The 26,280-nt window shown below is 34.5% G+C and overlaps 1 protein-coding gene across 1 annotated transcript in view; it reads left to right on the forward strand.

Annotated features, from left to right (window-relative positions):
- LOC141403035 (uncharacterized) overlaps nt 1-26,280 on the forward strand; it is a 416,517-nt gene that overhangs the window by 160,470 nt on the left and 229,767 nt on the right. Inside the window, exons 8-9 of the mRNA XM_073985168.1 lie at nt 13,911-14,077; nt 14,181-14,273. Of these exons, the coding sequence (XP_073841269.1) occupies nt 13,911-14,077; nt 14,181-14,273 (260 nt within the window). The remainder of the gene's footprint in view (nt 1-13,910; nt 14,078-14,180; nt 14,274-26,280) is intronic.

Below are 26,280 nucleotides of genomic sequence, written 5' to 3' on the forward strand. Positions count from 1 at the left end.
TTGGAATAACCGTCATACACTCCGGTTCATCTGAATAGAACCAGCCAATATTTGTCTACAAATACCGTTATATCTGACGAAAGGAGAGGAATTGTAAATTATAATTTTTTGGACATGTAGAGTATATAGTAGCCGATATTTTCAATACCTAACATGTTTCACATATGCGTCATAACGGTACTTTTTACTCGCTTTATGAAAAAATGTCGAAATATTAGCATTTTTTAATGGTTCACCAGGATAGAACCACCCTAAGAATTTACACAAATCCTTTGTTAGATGTGGTAAACTTTAACAAAAAAACTATTTATAATTATAAATAAATTTGTATTAGGGTCTTAAAATTTGATGAAAATCGATGCTTAGAGCTCCAAAAAATATTTGTATGAAGAAATCGGTAAAAACAATTTATAAAGACGAACCTGGGACCCCAACAACCAAGTGACACGGTTGCAGGCGTCTTAGCGTTCTAAGCCACCATCAACTTGTCAAAGATTCCGATGACAAATATTGATGATCAAAATCTTCTGATACAGAAGAACAAATAAAATAAAGGTGGAAAAAAGCTGCCTTAGTATTTGTAATAAAGCATTGAAAAATAGGGTTACCAGCCAAGTCGGACTATAGGAAAGGTTTGGAATTAAATGACTAACATTAAAATAAATAAATAATTCGAATATACAAATTTCGAATGATTTGTGATATAAATGCTAGTCTCCAAGCTTGGCCTTCGTCCACCCACTAAAAAAACACCATTCAATATGCCTGATGATCGGCCTAACCACCCGTGAAACGTAGCATAGTGGTTAAATGTGTGGGACTTCGGTGGATTCCTAATTTTTCAATGTACCTATTAGGTCTAAATAGCTCAACTCGAAAGAGAATTAATTCAAATATCACTCTAAAAATGACCTTCGCCTTAATAAGGCAAAACAAAAAAGACAAAATGTTATACTGAATTATATTCAAAATTTTCTATACTACAATGAAATTACAAAAAAGTCACATTTGATAGGTTTAAGAGTCCGAAACAGAGGAAATATGGTAAAGATAACTCAAATTTCTACCTTTCCAATCCAAAATTTGATATTTTTTCTCAAGAAAGTGAATGCAAATCGATGGGTTCCATCCAGTTTCGTTGGCTGTGGACATCTACAGGTCCATAAAATAAAGAAAATTCCACCGTCGAACGCTCCATGTCACCATCAAGTCCTTGGAATTTCAAAAGGTTCTAAGAAATTTGATGTGAAGAAACAGCTTAGCGATAGGGGAAGACAGACGTTTTTCGAAAGGAAAGGGTTTAATTTCGATGTTCACACATCTTTTCCTCATAGTATAAGTACCGAAAAAAAATTCTGATCCGTTACTATACAAAAAAGAGCGCCTATGTTTCTGTGCTTTCCATGTCATGCGATATCTTATAAATCAAAGCCCTTGATGTTGACGGCGGTGGAATTTTCGGTGGAATTTTCTTTATTTTTTGGACCTGTTGATGTCCACAGCCAACGCAACTGGGTGGAACCCATCGATTTGCATTCAATTTCCTGAGATAAAATATCAAATTTTGGATTGGAAAGGTAGACATTTGAGTTATCTTTACCATATTTCCTCTGTTTCGGACTCATAAACCTATCAACTGTGACTTTTTTTGTAATTTTATTGTAGTATAGAAAATTTTGAACATAATTCAGTATAAAATTTTGTCTTTATAAATTGTTTCTACCGATTTCTTCATAAAAATATTTTTTGGAGCTCTAAGCCTCGATTTTCATCAAATTTCAAGACCCTAATACAAATTTTTGCACAATATTTGATAGCAATTAACACTCACGGCATTTATTTATAATTATAAATAGTTTTTTGTTAAAGTTTACCACATCTAACAAAGGATTTGTGTAAATTCTTAGGGTGGTTCTATCCTGGTGAACCATTAAAAAATGCTAAAATTTTGACAATTCTTCATAAAGCGAGTAAAAAGTACAGTTATGACGCATATGTGAATCATGTTAGGTATTGAAAATATCGGCTACTATATACTCTACATGTCCACAAAATTATAATTTACAATTCCTCTCCTTTCCTGTGATATAACGGTATCTGTAGACAAATATTGGTTGGTTCTATTCAGATGAACCGGAGTGTATAACGGTGTCGCCTGATTTCATACACCCCGACTCAGCTTTGATTTTTGGGATCTATAATAAAATGTATCATCTTATCTGTAAAAGCTACGAAATTTTAATCTGCAATCTAAGTGATTATGCTCCTTAAGAAGATTGCTGGTATCGTAAACATTAGGAATTTCATGTGTTTTCTTATCCCAGATAAAGATGCTTTTCTAAGGGCATATGATCCGATCCAAAGCCTGCAATATATTGTGTCTAATTGGTGTCATGATGTATATCTGTCTACGTCTCTACTCCGTTCGCACCAGGATGCTTGTCATTTGATTTCCATACCTCATACTACCTCCCAATCAAATTACAATAGTTCGGACTGCACTGTATGTATATATGTTAGTTTTGCCGTTGTAATGCCGAAATGAAGGCGGATAAAGTGAAACGAACAGTTGTTGATATCCACATTCCCCTAAATGTTTAATTACATGCTGTTTTTGGTATGGTTTTTGTTCTGCTATGTAACATTGAAGAACACAATGGTGGTTTGAAACAAAGTGATTTGTTGAAAATATTTACAATGTAGCAGATGACTTTTGATTTTAACAGAAACATTAATAAAAACAACTATAAGCCCTCCACCATAGTATGGAAAGTATATCGATTTAGTTTTCCTATTTTTTTAAATTGTCGAAATAATCATATGCAACCATAAAATACACGAATTCTTAATCAGGGTAAAATTCTGAGTCGATATAGCTATTAACGTATGTTCTAATCACTATAGCGTCCGCAATTATTGACCTAGAAAACAATATTTTTGAACCCGATGTTATTTTTTCGATAGGCAGATCAAGTTCGAACATGGGTTATATCGGCCCGCGTTCAGGTATAGTCTCTATACAATAATACATCCCTAATTTTAGGTCTTTTTAATATTTTATATGCATTTTAGTCCGAGCTACCTGTAACTTCACATTTAAGGTTCCCGGTCGCCACATAATTACTCCACCAAAAATTGTGTAATGTGAAATTTGGAGTTCCCAGTGGTTACAAAATTCCAACAAAAAATGTCAACAAAGTTCCACTTTTTGGAATGGTCAAAACAATGGTACCACCGATTTCGGGTTTGTTTTTTGGTTTTTATCTACATTTTCGGGATAGATTGCACGTCCTTAGGTTTCATACTTTTCTATGCATTGTCTGGAATCTAGAGGGACCGACTATGTGGTACCCTACACCACCACCCCCGTGCATAAGCTTTTTACTCGGAAATATTTCTTTTAAGGAGATACTAAAGTTTTCACCTATCTGGCTTTTATACCAAACTAGCTGAACCCGGTGCGCATTGCTGCCCCGACTTAGATAAAATATAATGGAATGCTTTTTTAATATTTTAGCGTATAAATATAGGAGATATGAAGGCGTTTTCTACCCACCCAGGGCTGTTTTGGAGCTACAATGTTATTTTTGTATGTTTCAGGAGGTAACACTCCTCCTAAAGCCTTTTCGACTATAAGTATTCCTACGGTAGTTATATACTCTTACGGTATTAATTTCTCTTTATTTGTACAGATTGGATTTGGAGTGAATAAAATTAAGAATAGAACCAGGTTTGAGATTCTTAGATTTGAGGATAGTTGTAATTTATGTTATAAATGGCTCTTATTATTTCCTGGTCATATACATATTAACATATTGTGATATCTTAATTTAATCTTGGGATAACTCCCACTCGTATTCATAATTTTTACTCTAATAATGATTTAGTTATATCATATTAAAACATTATTCTTAAGAAGTCTCTCAAAGATATAATATTTAAAGCTGTAGCCTTGGTCAATTCCTTCTCAACCATAAGTACTTGTGTATATAATGATGACTTCTAAGTATCTTCAAAATTTCATTTGAAATTGGACATACGTAACAAAAACATGAAAATATATATGGTAGCTATATTCCGATCTGAACAGATCACGATATCATTTTGCACATTTATTTTTACACCAAATCCCGTCTCACATTCCAAATTTCAATGAAATTGAACATAAATAGCGTGTTTGGTACATCAAATGCAGGAAATCGACCGAACATATATATGGGAGCTATATCCAAATCTGAACCGATTTCGATATAATTTGGAACATTTATGTCTAGACCAAATTCCGTCAGACATTCCAAATTTCAGCGAAATTGGACATACATACAGTGTTTGGTGCATAAATTACAGAAAATCGGCCGAAAATATGTATAGGGGCAATATCCACATATGCACCGATTTCGATATAATTTGGCACATTTGTTTCTAGACCAAATTCCGTTACATATTCCAAATTTCAGCGAAATTGGACATATATAGCGTGTTTGGTGCATAAATTACAGAAAATCGGCCGAAAATATATATAGGGGCAATATCCAAATCTGAACCGATTTCGATATAATGCGGCACATTTATGTCTAGGCCTAATTCCGTTACACATTCCAAATTTCAGCGAAATTAGACATATATAGCGTGTTTGGTGCATCAAATGCGGAAAATCAGCCAAAAATATATATAGGAGCTATATCCAAATCTAAACCGATTTCGATATAATTCGGCACATTTATGTCTAGGCCAATATCCATCACACATTCTAAATTTCAGCAAAATTGGACATAAATAGCATGTTTGGCACAAAAAAGAAGGAAATCGGCCGAAAATATATGTATGTGGGAGCTATATCCAAATTTGAACCGATTTGAATATAGTTTGGCAAATTTATTTCTACATCAAATTCCGTCAGACATACAAAATTTGGAGATTGTATCTGTAATAGTTCTAAAGATATTTGCATACAAAATCTATATTTTTTGGGGGTACTTCCGGTTTTGATGCTATATCTCCAGATCAACGCGAAATTTCAAAAAATGATATAGCCTATTGCATTCCAGGCCATGTAGCAATGTACCCTAAACATCTCAGTATGATCTGTTCAGCGGTTTTCGCGTCTATAAGGCACAAACAAACAAACAAACAGACAGACAAACAAATTTCAATTTTATATATATAGATGACTTAAAGCGAACTGAACCAAAATAATTAATATTTAATTTTATAGTTGACTAGTGTCGACATATACTTGGTACTGATTGAAAGCTTTGTTGGTCTTCTTGCTTACTATTTTACATGTCTTTACTATACCAAATAGAAGCAGAGGTATTTGTCATTAAAGTAAAAACTTCGAAATATTAAAATTGTGATAGCTTAGCGTCTTTTGCAATTACTTTGATATTTTACCACAAATTCCAAATTTTGTACAGTCGAAATCGCTTATAACGTAGGTCAAGGGACCGACCAAATTTGGACGCTATAAGCGATAGTCGTTATAAACGATACTTATAAAAGAGGTGAAATTATATTATGCATAGTGACTATTGTGTATAAATACGTTGTTTTATTAAATTCAATTCAATTTAATTCTATACACATACGTATAAATGACTTAAAAAATATATTACGTTAAAATAGAATAGGGTTCTATTCCAAATATTCGGTTATTTTAGTATGTGCTTTTTTGGAATTCATAAGATTTAAATTTAACTCAGATCTGAGTGGTGAAAGTTTTTCCAAAAATCATTCTTTGCTTGTTACATCTTCTGAGTAAAGAAAGTTTCGAAGAGTTTCTACAGCTAGACACGCCCTGACACTGACGTTAATTGAAATTCTGGTTCTTTAGTATCCTGAATTTCTTCATTAGAATTGCCTACATCTAAAACTTCCAATATTATGTCGTCATTATGCATGACATATGTGAAAACATTGTCATCAGCAATATCTTCTACGTGTTCAGAAAAAATGAAAATGGATATAAATGTCTTCAGAATCGTTCAAAGGACCGTTATCAAATCCCGCATGATGAAAACAATTAGCAATGACAGACACCGTTTCATTTTTCTGAACTTCATCTAACAATAACACGTCATCCAACACATCTAATTTCGTACTTTGATTCTTTTATATTCTTGCCAGGATATTGGATATTTGTCAATTCCGGCAATGTAATTTTAATGATTTTATTACGCCTTGGTTCATGAGTTGTAAAACAGATGTGACATTGGGTGTCACAGCTTAATTGGCTTAAGACCGCCTACATGTGAGTCGAAATTCAGTTGCCCAACTCCATCGTCGAACATTTTGTGCATATGTTTGGTAATTTCTTGCTGTTTGAATTTGAAAAAAATATACATGCAACAACATATTGAGAGAATTTTTCGTCTTCATGTGGTTCGACGTTATAACCGATAGCAAAATTCAAATATTTCACAAAAAAAAAACCGACGTTACAACCGATATGACGTTATAAGCGAAGACGTTATAATCGATATTTATTTGTGTGGAATATAAAGGGCAGAAATTCGGGTCTTTTGGATTTCGTCGTTATAAGCGATATGACGTTATAAACGACGACGTTATAATCGATTTCGACTGTATTATTTATTTATTTATTTCAGTCTTAAGAACATAAATTCCTTACAGACTATGATTTAATTTTGTGCGTACAAAATTTAAATTATACTATGAACTTCATTTACTGTCTGGAACTTCGATTTAATAATTTGTATGTCCTCTATTCTTGGAAATAACATTGTTTAAACGCATTGGAAGTGATCGTATAAGAGATTGCAGTTCATCAATGGTGATTTTATCCCATACATCCTGGATTGCTACTTTCAACTCCAATAATGTGTTATAATGACAGCCGGCACTATAAATTCGTAGAGATAGTATACCCCAGAGGGTTTCTATGAAGTTCAGGTCTGGACTTATGTCCGGCCAGTCCAAGATCTTAATGTTTTTGACACTAAAAAGTCCTTAGTTTTCTTTGATACAGGTATGGGGGCATTATCCTGTTGAAAGATCCATTCCGAACCCCATAAATCATCCCCAAATTCTACTAGGACGTCTTTTAGTAACTTGCAATATTTTTGTGAATCCATTTTGTGGCTCACGAAGCAGACTGGAGACTTTCCACGATACCCAAATGCTGCCCATACCATAAGGGATCCACCCTTAAAATTTCTAGCAACACGAGTTTCCTTTTCTTTCCGAGTATCTCTCCAAAACCTGTAGCAGCCATCAAGTCCATCAAGGTTGAACTTCTTTTCGTCACTAAAAGCCACGGAATGCCATTCAGTGTCCCAAAATGGATATTTTTCGGCAAATACTAGTCTTTGTGCCTTATGTCTCGGGAGTAGACGAGGAACTGGTAATTTTTTCTGGTACTTAATATTAGTATTGGTGTGAAAAATCTGTTGCACTCTTCGAGTAGATATGGTAGGTCCAATTATCTGCGTATTTGAGCAGGACTAATATATTTATTCACAGCATAGTGGTTAATTTGTCGTTTTTGACGATCACTGAATTTGGGGGGGGGGGGGGGGGTTTACCGGGATGGACGGCTTTGCCATATTTTTGAGGATTTTTCAAATACTTATGCACCTACTTGTTGCTGTTAATTTTTTTTAGCAATATCTCGAATGCAGAAACCCTTCATTCTGAGCTCTTGAATCTTTTCACGCTCATCGAAAGTTAATTGGAGCACGAGGCATTTTCTACCAAAATTTCTCTAAAAATGCGTAAAATAAGATATAACAAATCTGTGTCTAATCTACATATATTTGCAATATTTGCTTTAATGCTCACAAATTTCATACAAACTTGCAAGTAAAACTTCTTTTTGATTTATATAATTATTTCGTTCTAAGCAGAAATTGATATTTTTACAAACAACTCTAAATCGATCTCACAATACGAAAATATAAAGTATTTGTGTATATAATTGTTCCACAAACTTCCCAGACGGGACAAGGGAGACTTCTCTCATATCAATGCACCCTGATTCATATTAGATCATTGATATGGGACCTACTGTTTATCGCCGAGTCCGAACGGCGCACAGTGGTGCCGTTTCCTTGTAAACGTGGACAAAAATAGAAGGAGTTGACCTGGGATGATGATTTTTTTGTACAAGTACTTATGAGTGCATATAAATGAAAAATACCAACTTTGGTCCATATCGGTTCAGATTTGGATATAGCCCCCATATATATCTTTCCTACATATTGCTATTACTCGGTCAATTTTAAGAGAATAGCTTCCAAATTAAATATCTGACATTTTCTTAGACCCATAATCAGTTTTACCGATTTTGACAAAAATCGCTTCAGATTTGGATATAGCCCCCATATATATCTTTTCCCGATTTTTGACAAAATCGGTCAATTTTAATTGAATCTCTTTCAAATTTAATTAATCTATCGGTTTTAACAAAAATCGGTTCAGATTTTGATATAGTTCCTATATATCATTCTCCGATTTTGCTATAACTCAGTCAATTTTAATTTCAATTTTCCCGATTTAAACAAAAAAATTTTCAGATTTGGATGAAGTCCCTGTATATAATGGTACTTTTATTTTTAATATTCGCTATTTAACAACAAGCCTTGAGTTGCCACATAGTTCGTTTAAATTTAAAATAAAATTAATTGAAACTATAGTCATGTTTATACTAACGGTTTTCTATCATGATTTACTTGACGTAAAATGTCCGAAAACACATGCCAACTGAATCAAGATAGATACATTATCATAACAATGTATTTTAGTATTACTCAGGAAACTTGCATTTTTCGTACACATTGTTTATGAAAATATCGTTGTGTCTCAAAGAATCGGATTTTGTCGGATGTCATTTTAGCATAATTTTATTCGAAAAGGATATGTGTTTCATGTACCAAATGGCCGAAGCTGCAATTTGCTGCAATTTTTAGATACACTCCATGAAAGAAGCGAAATTCGTGAGTACTGTATAACATGCTATTGCTTCAATAAACATAACAGTACTTTATCTATAAACATTTTAAGTAAACTTTTTTGATCACAAAAAGGAAGGCTTTTTGCCACTCTTTAATTCCCAATTAAAAATTTTTAATATTTCTAATAACTTGTTTAAATACAGTTCCTTGAACATATGGTCCTTTTTGTATAAATGTCAATATAAACTAACTACGAAAAATGTTATATGTTTGAGGAGCTGTAACTTTATAGTAACATCATATATCGACAAAATTCTTTCAGGGTTGTCCTATTTGAAGTGTTCTCTAGAAAATAAAACCATGAAATCATAAAACAAATCAACAACACATTTTTCGATTTTTGTCCACTGAGGCACCATTGTGCGGCGTGTCTTGTAGAGAAGTTTTACATGGATAAATGTCGCCAACATTACTGAGGTGTATTTCACCACCAATGAAAATGTTTGATGTTGCCTGGCCAGGAAATCGAACCCACGACCTTCAGCGTGCAAGGCGGGTGTGCATACCATTGCACCACGGTGCACCCATCGTTAGAAAAGTGATATTTTCTACTTTGAATGTCAAGTTTATCTATACTCTTATAGAATCTGAGATATTCGCTTTGGAAAAAAGTGTTGACTTTTTCTCCAAATGAGTTTTTTTAACCAATCCGACCTCTACATATTATCCGACCGTCACCAAAATCAAAGGGCTTCTTCCCTTCCGGGAAGATAGACAAGTGGAAGGACGGACGGGTCTACGACCATTATTTCGATGCGTTATAATACCTTCCCCACATAGTGGTGTAAGGTATAGGCAGTTATATAAGATCGGGCTGTACAGTTACATGGGTCTACCTTTTGGTATGGTATGCCTTTGCCCACAATTATAGGTGGACAAGTTTCTTGAACACTGATAAGCAACCCTATGTGGCAATTGACAGCTTATTTGGTCAGAAAATGTAGCTTTACATCTAAAATACTTAAAATCGGGGCCATTCCAAAACGTGGGCGAATATACCTCATCTTCTAATTGGACTAGCCTGAAAACAATATGTGCAACAACATAGTTTCCATTGATTGAAATAGGATGCAATATTTTTGTACATATGCGTCTATTACCTGATTAAAACAGACGGACGGGCATGGATAGATCGACTCAGTAATTTACTCTGATCAAGAAAATGAAACGTATAAAGTGGCAAATGATTATTTCAATGCGTTACAAACGGAAACATTATTAGTATACCCTCCAAAGATGTTAGAAGAATTGAAATCTTTCCATTCAACTAATAATCCTTGACGATACAACACTTTCGATTATTACCCCGTCTACAATAGACACTTGATAAAATTGGGGTAGAGAATCACAATTCTCAATTAACTTATAGGTAGGTCCATTTGTTGTCATTTAAAGGAAAATCTTTAAGGCTTACTTCATATTGCAGAATCCCGATCACTCATAATAAACAGCCAGTACCATGAAATTGTTTCAGTCCTTTTCTGTCTCGCATTTCAAAAACTATGATTTTCACTGTAACGAATCGACTACAGGTCCCAGATGTTATCGGTATTCTATAGTATTTTAAGTCCTCTTTTATATGCAAACATTGAAAAATTCTTTAAAATTGCTAGCACAAAGTTATATAACGACATTTCAATACTTTCTTTTAATTTTCACATACGTTTTTCATTTGTCCGTACTTTTACATCTCTCCCATTTTGCCAAAAACCCATTATGCTTTTTGTTGCGCAATGAAGAAAATTACACAAAATCAATAAATTTCACTCAATGGACTTGTAGCAATCAGTTTAAATCATTCGAAATACCAGAAACACAAAAATGAAAAAGGAGAAAATTCAGAGAAAGTCAAAAAAAGAATCTCTGAAAAAGGAAATGGAAAAATTACCACGAACAAAAATATGGGATGCCTGAAACATCTTCATTAATTGTATTGTTGCTGTTTTTTTTTATAAAAATTGATGTTGTACTCGAGTAAAATGTCTTCCAAAATAATAACATTAATTACGAGCAATGCAATTGCAATGGGATAAATGTAATAGATACCAGACTGTATTAATATTAAAGACAAGGAAGGCTTCATATACATATAAGACCACGATTTTTTCTTATAATAATAAATAATTGTTCCACAAACATGCCATAAGGGACAATGGAGACTTCTTTCATATCAATGAGTGCACCCCGATTCATATTAGCTCAATGATATGCGACCTACAATTTATAGCCGAGTCCGAACGGCGTGTCTAAGACATCACTCTTGTAGAGAAGTTTTACATGGCTGAAATACTCAGGATATGTCGCCAACATTACTGAGGGGTATTTGCCACCGTTGAAAAGTGTTATGATGTTGCCTGACCGGGGAACCCACGACTTTATGTGTGCAAGGCGGGTGTGTATACCATTGTACAAACAAAAAGTCTTTTTTGTGGGAGATTAACAGTTTTGGAAGTCAACAAGGTTTTATTACAGAAAAACACAATGCCTTATTTTAGAGACCACAAGGCGTTCTTTTGGAAGACCATAAGGACTTATTATAAAAGAACGCAAGCTCTTCTTAAAGATGTCCGCAATGTCCTATTGTGGATGATCATCTTCTTCTACAAGACCACATGATCTTCTTATAGAAGAATTCATATATAAGGAATTGTTATAGAATACCAAAAAAATTTCCTAATAACGATAAGGTTGTGCTCCTATTTACGAAAAATAACGCATCTTATAAAAGACAACACAATCTACTTATTATGAAAGACCACAAGTTTGTCATCATTAGTAATGTTTTTTAACTGCATAACACATACTTACTTACGTAGCTTGCCCATTACAGATAATTTGTTCCATAACCCGAACTGAGAAAAGATATACAATTCTCTCTGTTGCTTCCTTTTTTTTTGAATACCGCGTCTTTCCATCTCTTTCTCCACTTGTTTGCTTCGTAAAAGACTTGGCCTGCCAGTTGTGCAAATTCTTCGTAAGATCTGCGGACTAATCTGCGTTGACGGTGAATATCGACGTCGTATGAACCACGAGATGTATCTGCTATACAACGACATTAGTATAGATAAACGTATCAAGATGCAACGATTGCTTTGGCTAGGCCTCATCATAAGAATGAGCGATTATTAACCTGCTAAAAAGGCGTATAAATACGGCCACATGTCGGTACACGCACAACTGGCAGGACAAGGCTTTACTATCCAGGCTAATGTATGGTTCCAAAGCTTAGGTACTTGCGCAAGGAGATAAGACAGTGCTTGGTGTTGCGAGAAAATTCAAAACTATTCGAGAGGAGGTCCTAACCTTCACGTTTCCGAAATTTGGTGTGGGATGTATCCGAAGGAATTGACATATATAGTCCATATTCCAACCAGATCTATGTCTCGTAGAAATATTAGGATGGCGAAGGCCAAATTTTGGATTGGCGAAGGCCAATCCAGAGAGTTATTTTGCGCTCCAACCACTACACACGTTATCATAGGGATTTTTTGCATCTTTCAGTCTTCATTCTCAGGGAATATGGACTTGCCCCTGATGAAACTTGTGCCGCCGTATAGGGGACAGTGAATACAATTAGTTACAATAGAAATCAAGGAGATTCGAGAGCAGGTCCTAAATTGAACTTTTCCTAGGGAGTGAACCGATTGAATCCATGTTGGAACCTCATATAAGTCTGGTAGAAATTTCACGATGTGAAAAGTATGGACCAACTCGATTATTCCCATCAAGAGTTATATTGCGCACAAATTTTCCGAACATTTTTGAACTTTTGTGGGGGAGGTACCGGAAGAAGTGGATGGATATAACCCATCTTCGAACTTGAACTTAGTTTTGGCAAAATATATACTTGGGGTCTATTTCGATGGGGTACGCTGTGTCCGTATGAAAGTATATACACCCTTGTAAGAATAAATACTGAGGTATAAAAACAAAAATTGAGAGGTGCCGTTACATGAGGGCTATATCAAAACACGCAACTATATTGACAAATAAGGGAAGTTTAACGACTGCAGGGAACCTCACCTATAAAATTACGGGTAGTTATATCAAAAAATTTAGCTAAAACCGAAAATCGTGAGATACAATGTTGACAATGTATCTGAAATCCTCAAAAATAAGTTTTTCTTTGTTGCGGGGAGGGGACATGTTACCCCCCACAACTTGCTCGTATTCGAGTGTAGTTTCAGGCCTGAGTGAAATTCGAGCGAATTTAAGGGAACATTCGGAGCTCTGGTGTCCACTAAATTGTAGCAAAAATCCTCAAAGGACTGAAAATCAGGAGATATTAATCATATCGTGTTCCGATATAGTCTATCTTCGAACTTGACATTCATACACTCGGGTGCAAAAATATAGCGTTCTAGCTCAATTATTGCGAACGACAAACTGTTTACAGCCGATTACTGGATCGACTCAAAATTGTATCCATGTCAAGAATATATATGATTTATAGGGTCGCAAATGGTTACTTTAATAAGTTACAAATAAAAAATCAAGCTTACAATGCCTCTTATATTCATACTTTTTGGAAATTATTTTTCCTAAATATATAAATTAAATAGATTGCATCATAATGGTCCTCGGAGTAGTTCGCTTATGTCGTTGCCAATATACATACAATATATGGTTTTTTCTGTAACAGAAATAATGGACGTTGCTTCTTTTCGATTTTGTTCCAACATCATAGAGCATTTACTTTGTTTGTGTAATTTGAATCATAGTGTTAATGTTGTCTTCATTCTTGTATTGAAGAACATGAAAAAGTTCAAAAATAATATCAGTTAATTGAGTTGATGTTCGCGTTTTTTTCTTTTTTTTTTTTGCCTTTCGATACATATTTTTGGTAGTTTTATTCTTTTAGTTAGTGCTATAAATTTTGTTTACAGCGAACACCTTCTTACGAAATTTTGTTTATATTTCCATTATGATTTTCCACAGGACCTCCAGGCCCACCTGGACCACCAGGCCCTTCCCCCAGTGGCAGTTCGACTCGTCATCATAGTCCTGATGAGGATGATGAAACACCATATTTTTCTGCATCCTCGTGGAACATGCGTATTGTACCCGGCGCAGTCACTTTTCCCAACATTGATGAAATGACAAAGGTAAGTGAATGTTAAGTGAATTAAATTCTTAAAAGCGAATAGAGACTCATGTCATCTTAACTTTTACCGGATCTTAAATTGAATTTTCAATTTTTACTTTCAGAAATCTGCCATGAACCCACCAGGCACTTTAGCTTATATTACTGAAGAAGAAGCCCTGCTAGTCAGAGTCAACAAGGGCTGGCAATATATAGCGGTAAGTGTTTCTGTTTTAAATTTTTGTAAAAAAAAAACAAATATTCCGTACGTTGCCACACATTTTGCGATAATTTTCTTGAAATCGTAAATATATTTTTGGAAAACAATAAGCATAGCATGAGAAATACTGCCAGAAAGTGTGTTGAAATGGAGTTTGTTGACAGGACAACCCATTTAAAAATGCCATAATACAATTTTATTAACATTTTGTTCCAGCAAAAGACTATAGTTTTTGACAGAAGCTATATTTGTAGATAACAATTTGCAATAAAATATTGAAAACATCCCCCACAATTCGCCATCGAAAAAAATGAGTTTTTTGTTTTGAGTCACTTGACAACATATAACATGAATTTTCCTTTGTCCTAAGTCCATATTTACATTATGAAATTTTCTTGTAGTCTCCAAAAAGAAGACCTGTGATCTTCTTATGGGAAGACCCAGTGGTGTTCTGCTGGGACAATCAGCCGTCGAACAGTTACAAAGTCAAACAATAAAAAACCCGCTACGTTCGGATGGACCAACATATTTACACCCTTCACCATGAAGTATTCTGAAATCCGCAATTTTAGGTTAGAAGTTTTTTAAATCACTGAGAATTAGTGTTTTGGGTTTTATCGCTTTTTATCATTTCCCGAAAACGGAAATCACAAAATCGCCATTCCAGGGAATAGTGGATTTCCCGGACATTTTGTTTACAATATGAGGGTGGGTCAATGTTTATTTGATTTTTCCATCTTTCCACTTAGTTATATGAAATACAACACCGGTTCCTTATAGTACTATTTTTTAGAGGCCTAGAGCTAAATTTTCAGTGATGTCCGTTCCAAAAAATTGCTGCCGCAATTTCTCTCTATCGAACAAAAACGAAAAACATTACGGAAAATGAATGTCCTCCGGATTTACCCCACAGTTAGCATTTTCATTACTCAAAGCTAACATTATCGCTCGGTGGAAAGAGATTCGCCTCACAATGAAATTATTGATCAAACATTTATATTTTATGGACCTCGAAAATCCTATGTTTTGGATTTGAACTTAATTACGGAACTCCCTGAAAATCTGGGAAAGTGACGGAATTTTTATCCACCATCGTCTCTTCATAAATAAAATAAAGTAAAAGAGCGCTATAGTCGGACGGAGCCGACCATGTGATACCCTACACCACTTCCTCTGGGCACTAGTTTTCCGCGGAATTTATTTATATTATTGCGAAGTCTCCCTTGTTCCTTTGAGGATGTTGTGTGAATATATTTATGCATGTATTGTTGCGACACGTTATATATTATTTTCATTATTTCGAAATGGACAGATGAACCATTTTGGCTACATATACATACATATTTCATCAAAAATTAAATACTTGTATTAAGAAAAGAAAAAATACCAAACGTATTTAGAAAAAGTTCTTGGTGACATTATCCGATTCGAACAATGAAAGAGATTCATATTTCGAGGTATTCCCAGCAAAAATTTGGATCCGTTAGTCATTATGTAACCCATTACAAAGAATGTGTACAAAAATAACTGCTTATATTACGCATTACTAAATAATGAGTACGGTGGCACAGAGCTTGTGTGTCCGACTACAAATCCGAGGGTTGTGTGTTCAAGGCTCACCGCCGGCCGTGTGTTTTTTTATTTTTGTTAATAAAGGTCATAGAATATCTAGTTATTCAGTGCGACATGCCCTTGTAAAAATAATGGGTTAGTGGGGGGTTTTGTAAGTAGTTACGACTACCAAAACGTACTATAAAACCCCATTATTTTGGGAGGACTTTTTTGGCATGGTTACATTACTTCTAATCAAAACTTCAAAATCCCGTACAGCATCGTACATTCCATCAATTAAAAAAAAACTTAGAATTCCTCGATCATGATTTTAGCATTGTGACCTCCCTTTGTCTATCCATTCCTTCTATAACCTTCTAAAGCTCACATATAATTGGCAAACATGATTGTTTGCTTGATACTCTATGCCGATTTGACATGATTTCTTTACGTTGTCTAATTCGTAGCAACGTATAATGAAATATTTTCTTTTGTATTATTTATTAAATTCTTTTTATTTTCATTATTATTTAATTAATTCTTTATTTATTATATTTTGATATACAACAACATCACAATGAATTAATGAAAAATAATGAAATACGGAGGCGAGCCACTACCTGTGCATAAGCTAATCACTGGTACACATTTCTTTTAGGGAGATACTAAAGTTGTAAGCCACCATAGCTTTTATACCAAATGACATAAGGCAAACAGACCCAAAATAACTTTGAAAACTGTGCTGGTCTTCTTGATTAGCATTTCCATGTCGTTTTGGTATATATAAGTATGGGTCTACGACCATTGTTTCTATGTGTTACAAACTTTTGGTCCAAAACCAACTTATAAATGGTATAAAAATGTTCTTACGAAGTACTTGTCTAATTATTTTTGAGTGCTACCGTGGTGCAATTGTATGCACAACCGCCTTGCACACATAAGGTCGTGGGTTCGATTACCCGACTACGCAACATCAAAAGACTTTTCAACGGTGGCATAATACCCCTCAGTAATGTTCGCGACATTTCCTGAGTATTTCAGCCATGTAAAACTTCTCTACAAAAGGGTGTCTTAAAACACGCCGTTCGGACTTGGCGATAAACAGTAGGTCCCATATCATTGTGCTAATATGAATCGGGGTGCACACATTGATATGAGAGAAGTCTCCCATGTCCCGTATGGGATGTTTGTGGAACAATTATTATTAATATTACTAGCAGACCCCGGTCCGCGTTGCTGGCCCGTCGTAATGAGTTTTAATGACAATTTTTTTCGACTTTATGCTTCAAAATTCAAAAATAGTTATTTTCTACCTCACTTCTTCGGTCTATTGTCAAACCGAGAAGGATTTTTTGTATGTAACCTTTCTTTTCTCTTACGGACTTTGTCGGATTTTTTCGCCAATTTGTCCCTGTCTTTATCCTAAATCGATCTAATTTTAAAGGTTAAAAAGTGGTTTAATCGAATTCTTCCGCTTATTGAGACTTTTCATGGCTGATGGACCGTTGAACCTCACCATTCAAGTAAATTTGTAAATATGTAGTTTTTCTTGATCGGGGGCGCAATCACCGTTGTCTCGAAAACTAATTTGAAACCCGATGCACTCATAAGTTTAGCAAATATAGCGATTATAAAATAATAGGCCCCGAAATTCGTCTACAAATATATAGCACTTTGGAACACGGGACATTCCTGAACATTTTCTAAATATTAGGTTCAGTAGTTTTGGAAAAATAATGTTTTGAAAAGAGTGGGCGTGGTCATCAGTTTTCAAGAAATAACATATAAAAAAAAAAAGTAGGCCTGGTCCGGTATTTTGGCCCCAAATATGTACCTAGGGTGCACACAACTTCATTGCCTACCAAAATGTATGCTGAAACCTATATAATCATACATTTATTTGGCTTATATATAGCGTTTAACAGAAAGCCATGGGGAAGGTACCCCACCTCTTCCGAAATTCATAATATATACATAACAACGGCAAACATTGAGCTTTTGTCGCAAATTTTATGGAAATCCCTTCAGTAGTATTGGAGTTATGACATATTAATAAAAACAGGCGTAGTCGGACCTATAGGCCCTAAAGAAGTACCTAGATTGTAGATTAATCCGTAAATTTTTAATCCGATACATGCATAATTTTTGCAAATATAACGTTTTTATACCCTACACCACTATGTGGTAAGGGGTATTATGTGTTAGTGCATTTGTATGTAACATACAAAAGGAAGCGAGATAGACCCATAGTTCCTTCTAGGGATATACATAGAATCACTTTCTGAGTCGATTTATGCATGTCCGTCCGTCCGTCCGTCCGTCCGTCCGTCCGTCCGTCCGTTCGCAACATACAGGTCGCATTTGTTGACCGATTTCGCTGAAAATTGGGGAATACCATTTTTTTAGCCGTCGGAAGATCAAGTTCGAAGATGGGATATATCGGTCCACGTTTTGGTATAGCCCCCATATAACGGTACCCCCCGATTTACGGTATTTTGACGTTTTCAGCTACATTTTCAGACCGATTTGGCTATAACTTGACATTTAGGGTTCTTAAGTATCAATAAACTTATATAACAAAAGTTGTGGACATAGGTCCACGTTTTGGTATAGCCCCCATATAACGGTACCCCCCGATTTGCGGTATTTTGACGTTTTTAGCTACATTTTCAGACCGATTTAGCTATAACTTGACATTTAGGGTTCTAAAGTATCAATAAACTTATATAACAAAAGTTGTGGATATAGGTCCACGTTTTGGTATAGCCCCCATATAACGGTACCCCCCAATTTACGGTATTTTGACGTTTTTAGCTACATTTTCAGACCGATGTAGCTATAATTTAACATTTAGGGTTCTTAAGTTTCAATAAACTTATATAACAAAAGTTGTGGACATAGGTCCACGTTTCGGTATAGCCCCCATATAACGGTACCCCCGATTTGCGGTGTTTTGACGTTTGTAGCTACATTTTCAGACCGATGTAGCTATAATTTGACATTTAAATTTATTAGGTCTATAAATAAATGTACCAAATTATATCGAACTCGGTTCAGATTTGGATATAGCTCCCATATATTTTTCCGCCGATTTGGCGTATTTGCTGCACCAAACACGCTATATACGTCCGATTTTTGAAATTTTGAATGTGTAACTGAATTCGGTCTCAAAATAAATGTCCCAAACTACATCGAAATCGGTTCATATTTGGATATAGCTCCCAAATATATTTTCGGCCGATTTGACGTATTTGCTGAAAACACGCTATTTACGTGCAATTTTGATGAAATTTGGAATGTGTGACTGAATTTAGTCTAGAAATAAGTGTAACAACTTATATCGAAATCGGTTCAGATTTGGATATAGCTCCTATGTATATTTTCGCCCGCTCTGTCTAATTTTGATGAAATTTGGGATGTGTATATATATGTATATAAATCAGTTCAAATTGATACATATCTCCTATATTTTACATATTCACAGTGGTGTAGGGTATCATATAGTCGGCCCCGCCCGACTATGATCCTTTCCTTACTGGTTTAAAAATATCGCATAGGGAGGTACCCCGCTCCCTCTGGAATTCAATAAAATATGTAACCTGTTTTCGGGGGGCGTGGTAAACTTTTCTTTCCAAAAAACCTATGTTGGGTTATGACAGCATTTGATTTTTATTCATAAAGGTAAGGCGTTTTTTTTGTCAAATATGCCCCCTTCAAAATTCAAGAAAATATGCCCGTACATTCCTTGACATTTTCGGGAAAATCGGTTCAGTAGTTTTGTAGATGTAACATATTTTAAAAAGTGGGTGTGGTCAAGTCATTGGATCCTAAAAAAGTGGGTAAGGTCTTCCGAAATAGATACATTCGTAATTATTGTAAATATAACATTTTTAAAAAAGTAGGGTATAGGGGAAGTACCCCGTCCCTTCCGAAATTCAACTGAATTGGTAGCCTATTTTAAGCGGGGCCATCCTTGTGCATTCCCTGGCAATTTCAGGAAAATCGGTTCAGTAGTTTTTGAAGAAATGATAAAAATTAAAAATTGAAAAAAAGTGGGCGTACATTTTCTTTGCATAAAAAATATGGAAATCGGTCCAGCCGATCTTAACTGATGCCATGACAACGAACGACATTTAATTTTTAATTTTTAAAGATTTAAAAGTTTAGACAATCCTTGTCTTCCTTGAAAATCCCTTCAGTAGTTTTGTAGATATAACCTAATTAGAAAGTGAGCGTAGTCGAATCTTAAGTCCCAAAATAAGTACGTAAGGTTGGAGACACAATCGCCATTGACTCGCAAATAAGTTCCGAAACCGATACATTCGTCTTTGTTTCAAATATTGCATTTTTACAAAAATAGGGCATAGGGGAAGTACCCGCCCGATCCGAAAGTCAAAAAATGTGTAGCATATTTTTATCGGGGACCAACCCTGTACATTCGCTGAAAGTTTCAGGAAAATCGATTCAGTAGTTTCGTAGATATAACATATTTAAAAAAAGTGGGCGTTGTCCAGTCTTAATGCCCCAAATAAGCACGTAAGGTCGGAGACACAATCGCCATTGACTCGGAAATTAATTTTCATAGCGATACATTTGTAATTGTTGCAAATATTGCATTTTTACAAAAATAGGGCATAGGGGAGGTACCCCGCCCGATCCGAAATTCAACCAAATGTGTAGCCTGTTCCAACAGGGGGCCATCACTCTACGTTCCCTGAAAATTTCAGGAAAATCTGTTGAGTAGTTTCGTAGATATAACATATTTATAAAAGTGGGCGGAAAAGTGGGCGTGGCCAATTTTTCTTTGCATAAAAACCTAAACTGGGCTATGACTAAGATTTCCACAAAAAATTATCCAAATCGCTCCAGCCGTTTTCAACTGATTCAATTACCAACAAACGACAATTGAGTTTTATATATAAAGATTATATATATGATTTACTATATAATAATAAGCATTCTGGCGAGAATATATTCCTGTATATTTCATCCTGAAAATATGATTCCACATACCATATTATTTTTCTGTGGGACATCGTGCTTTGATTTTTGTAAAATAAAATGTTTGTTGTCTGATTTAATTCTCCCCTTCGAGATGACATGCTTGTACACATAAATTGCTATTTCCTATCATTGTACCAGAATCAATCGTTTTTCCTTAACCGTTTTTTATTCTTTGTTTTTATTACAATGCATTAGAGTTCTTCAAGTGGCAGACTTACATTAGAGCTTTCGATACAAAACAAAAACACATTTCCTTTTATCGTTTGGGTCTATTTGAAGTTTTATGTATGTTTATTCGATATTTGATATCTTAAGAAAACCATCTGCTGGAAGTGGTGCTACAATATCCTTTACTCTAAATACACACACATGACTTTTGCCAAATATGGCACTGTACAGTGGTTCCACTTGTAGCGAATGGTTCGAGAAAAATATTGCTATATCTCCGATCGATTTGATTTTTTTAATGTTCAATGCTAATAAAAATAGGTAAAAAACTTTTTAAGTTAAACGGTTTTATGTTAAACATACATTGCAATGTTTAAGATAAATGTACTAAAAACCAAAAAATAATAAAATAGATACAGTCGTGGGAATTATAAACATATGCATAGACTAGACTAAAATAAAACCGTGGGGCACGTCAATTGTCTACAATCGTTGATTAAAATGTTTGTTTTGTAATGTTACACTATAATTAGGCAGTTGTTCAACCGACAACGATGGACGTGTGATAAGTAGGGCTAGAATGTGGAAACAAGCTAGCAAGCTCGATTATAAGCGAGTTTTAGGGTTTCATAGTGGTGAGCGAGTAGTACATGGTCGATTAAAGACAAACTACGAGCAGTGAAACGCTTCCTCGCCAGGCAGCAGTGTGAATGTCCAACGATAAACTAATTGAAACATCTCTTTTATTTACATGGAGTGTATAACTATTGGAATTTCCATGAGCAAGAAATAGTAAGTAATTTCCTCACCATCTGCGGGCCAACTGCCTAACGACGAATTAAACGATTCTTCTATCGCACATTAATTCGATAATTTGTAGACAATTGACGTGCCCCACGGTTTTATTTTAGTCTAGTCTATGCATATGTTTATAATTCCCACGACTGTATCTATTTTATTATTTTTTGGTTTTTAGTACATTTATCTTAAACATTGCAATGTATGTTTAACATAAAACCGTTTAACTTAAAAAGTTTTTTTACCTATTTTTATTTTCTAGTTTTTAGTTTTTATTTCGCATTCTGTTTAATTCGTTTAGTGCTTCATTATTGCAAGGTTTCTTGCCCGTTAGTTTATTGCAGTCCAACTCCTCTATACGTAGTCCCTGCAAAGATCTTACTCTACTAAGAGCCACGTAGGCTTGACCTTCTTCAAACAGTTTCGCACCTAAGTATACGACTGCGTGATCCACAGTGCTGCCCTGCATTTTATGTATAGTAGAAGCCCATGATAATATTAAAGGCAACATTCTTCTTTCAGCCGTCCCGTAATTGTACTTAGCTGGAAACTGTATGGCTTTCGGGTGTATAAGATGTACTGTATAGTGCACTGTATTCTTCTTGTCAAGCCCTTTTATTTGATACCCATATTGGTGGGATTGATAAAAAATTGTTATCAGCCATTTGGTAGCGGCGGCCATCTTAGATTTCAATTTTGCATAGTAAATTGTATTCTACTTGTTGAGACCTTTCATTTGATACCCATTTTGAGGGGATTGATAAAACCTACGTTATCCGCCATTTTGTAGCGGCCGCTATCTTGGATTTCAATTTTTTATAGTAGATTGTATTCTGCTTGTTGAGCCCTTTCATTTGATACCCATATTGATAGGATTGATTGGCGATATCCGCCATTTTGTAGCGGCCGCCATCTTGGATTTAAATTTTTTATAGTATATTGTATTCTGCTTGTTGAGCCCTTTCATTTGATACCCATATCGATGGGATTGATAAAACCTACGTTATCCGCCATTTTGTAGCGGCCGCCATTCTGGATTTCAATTTTTTATAGTATATTGTATTCTGCTTGTTGAGTCCTTTCATTTGATACCCATATTGATGGGATTGATAAAACCTACGTTATCCGCCATCTTGGATTTCAATATTTTATAGTATATTGTGTTCTGCTTGTTGAGCCCTTTCATTTGATACCCATATTGATGGGATTGATAAAACCTACGTTATCCGCCCTCTTGGATTTCAATTTTTTATAGTATATTGTATTCTGCTTGTTGAGCCCTTTCATTTGATACCCATATTGATGGGATTGATAAAACCTACGTTATCCGCCATTTTGTAGCGGCCGCCATCTTGGATTTAAATTTTTTATAGTATATTGTTGTTGAGCTTGTTGAGCCCTTTCATTTGATACCCATATTGATGGGATTGATAAAACCTACGTTATCCGCCATTTTGTAGCGGCCGCCATCTTGAATTTATAATGAATAAATATAATTGTATTGTCACCAAAATCCAAAGTGTATACAGAATTTCAGATTAATCGGTTGACAGGAAGAGGGTGAAATTTGAATTACTAAATTTGACCCAAGAATAAATAATAAATAAAATAAAAACAAACGGGGTGAGCTAAATAAAACCATTTAAAAAATAATATGTACCATTAAAATAATAGGGAAGGGTCCACAATTAGACATAGTCCCTCATATAACAGTAGCCCCTCTACTTTTTTTTTGCAAAGTAATTTTTTCTAATCACTGTAAACAACACAAAACATGGTCGTATGACAAACTGCCCTGTGTACGTTAAGGCAAAAACTGTCATACTTTCCAAAAAAAAAATTCAAATGGCGCCGAGCAACACGCTAGGTTGCCTAGGGTAGAAAGTTTTCGTGCAGCCAACGGAAACTGAATAACAAATTATAGACCTTTTGGTAGGATATATCTTAAATATTGCGAGCTGTATTTTGATTTTAAAAGACAGACGGGCTGACATTGTTGTATAGTCTTAGAAGTGTATATTGATTAAGAATATTAATTTTTTTTTGGGTCTTCGACGATGTGTTATAAATGGAACAACAATGTTAATATACCCTACATTTTAAGTTGCAGGGTATACAACTTGATATAAGAATATTTTTAATTAACATATAATTTGCGGATTATCAATATCAAACACATGCATATTAGTTTCTTTCATATAAACCAAACTCTTTAGATTATTGAATTGCTTCCAACTGATTGCACTGTGCAATATGAGGTAAATAACAAAAGATAATTTCAGTCAGTGAAGAATCGCAAAAACACTCCGTCATCTGAATAGAAATCATCGAAAGAAATCATTGTCAATAAAATAATGTTGCCTAAGGGAGCAATTCTTTGCCATTTAATATGTCTGTCGTTAAATTGTTGTTGTTTTCGTCTAAGGACCCAATGAACAATAAACGAAAGCCAACGCTTACAAAATCGCAGGATTTTATTTTACATGTGTTTATGGAAAATACGTACATCTATTAGGTTGTCCCCTTAATTTTCGCCAAGGTATATAAATTTAAAGTCCTGGCACTTGTAACTCGTACAATTTGTCATTAAAAAACCATTTCATTTAGTTGAAATCTTTTTAATGATATTAGTCGTTCCTAAAGTTCAGAAAGCTTTGATGGTCCTCTGTCTTTTTAGTTCGATTCGATTGACATTCTCGAACATCCTAATATACATATTGAAATATTTACAAAAAACAAATAACAACAGGAGTGATATCTACATGCACATTGGTATTTACATATGTACAAACAAAACGACAAAATAAAATCGGCTCTTTTTGACACATGTAAAAGCTTAAAAAAACCAACCTCATTGGGGCCAACAATGCTTGTTTGTTATCCTTTGAGAGCTGTTTTCAACATATCGACGCCTCCAAACAATAGTATGCTAAGTCGACTTATCATGTTTTCAAGTTCTTTACATTTTTATATTTAACGTCCTTTAATTTAAAATCTGTCAAATTTTGGTAATGATCGGACAATCCGAACAGAAGTTATAAACAAATATTTCCTTAGCATAGTACTGAAGGTCAAAGAAATTTCCAAACTTTTAGAGCTTGTCCAGCAAAACTCGCTTTTCAGAATTAGCAAACTATTATTTGGAGGTGTCGAACGTCCTTTAACTTAAATTCTGTCTAATTTTGGTAATGATCGGTCAATCCGAACAGAAGTTATAAACAAATATTGACTTAGCATAGTACTGAAGTTCAAAAAAATGTCCAAACTTTGAGAGCTTCACCTGCAAAACTCACTTTTTAGACTTAGCATACTATTATTTGGAGGTGTCGATATAATGTATGTCGTTGCTGATGCCTGCCCTTCAATGTCTCAACAATACCGAATAACAAACATCTCTAGCAGTAAATGTGTGTGCCATTGTTTATATACATATGTATACACATGTATGTATATTTGTATTAGAGCTGTACCAACAATATTTTATATGTTTACAACAATTTAGATTATAAACAAAATATTCGATTTACAAAGACACTTGACTTTTGTAACTCATAGCCATGAAAGTAAGTCGTAACCCTTTTGTAAAATGTATTACATATTCAAAATAATCGGAAACTATTTTCACTTTTTCCCATTCATAACATAAAATAGTTATTTTTATCAACTATCTTTCTGTATGTATGTCAGTATATTAAATTGACAATCCTCTCAAAATACCTCCCTTAGTCAACATGAACTTTGTTATGATATGCTCATATTATTTTGTATTACATTTCTTTAACAAACAAAAAAAAACGTATATTGGCAATATTTTTGTTTGTTTTTTTTTTTTAATTCAACATAGCTGAAGCCAATGTCCATCTTTTTATAACCCCGAGTTGTGATTGTATATTACACAAATCAAATGATTTCGGATAAAATGAAATGCTTTTGACCTTTACAAAAAATATTGGCCTTAATAGTTAATTAAGGTGGAAACTGTGGCTAGATTTATGTTAAAAAATGGGTAATAATGGGTTAAAGCCAATGTCACTTTATTTGTTTTATTTCGGTTTGTGATTAAACCACACTTTTCTCTATTTTCCTGTCAAAGAAAAAGTAGAAGCTAACTTAATAAGGACCATTTCACTTTTGTATAATTTTTCGAAATTTGATCAGCGTCTACCATTAAATGATGCTGATTTGTGATATTTTTGGGCCTATTTTTATACCCTCCACCAAGTAACAAAGAAAGGGTTGCAGAATTAATATTAACTGAAAAATATGATGGTAACCTACATTTTCTACGTTTTCGATATTTACAACTTTCTGACCGTCTAAAAATTAAAAACTCATCATACAGACCATCTCTGTTTTGTGACCTCTGCGAACCTTAAATATTCAATTACAAGTAGCTTGGTAAAAAATGTAGCTAAACTCCTCAAAATACCGAAAATCGGGAGGTTCCGTTATAGGGGGGCAATAACAAATCCTGGACCTATCTT

The sequence above is a fragment of the Musca autumnalis genome, unplaced genomic scaffold (genome assembly GCF_047663935.1).
Source record: "Musca autumnalis isolate F117 unplaced genomic scaffold, ASM4766393v1 scaffold_4, whole genome shotgun sequence".
NCBI classification, from domain to species: Eukaryota; Metazoa; Arthropoda; class Insecta; order Diptera; family Muscidae; genus Musca; species Musca autumnalis.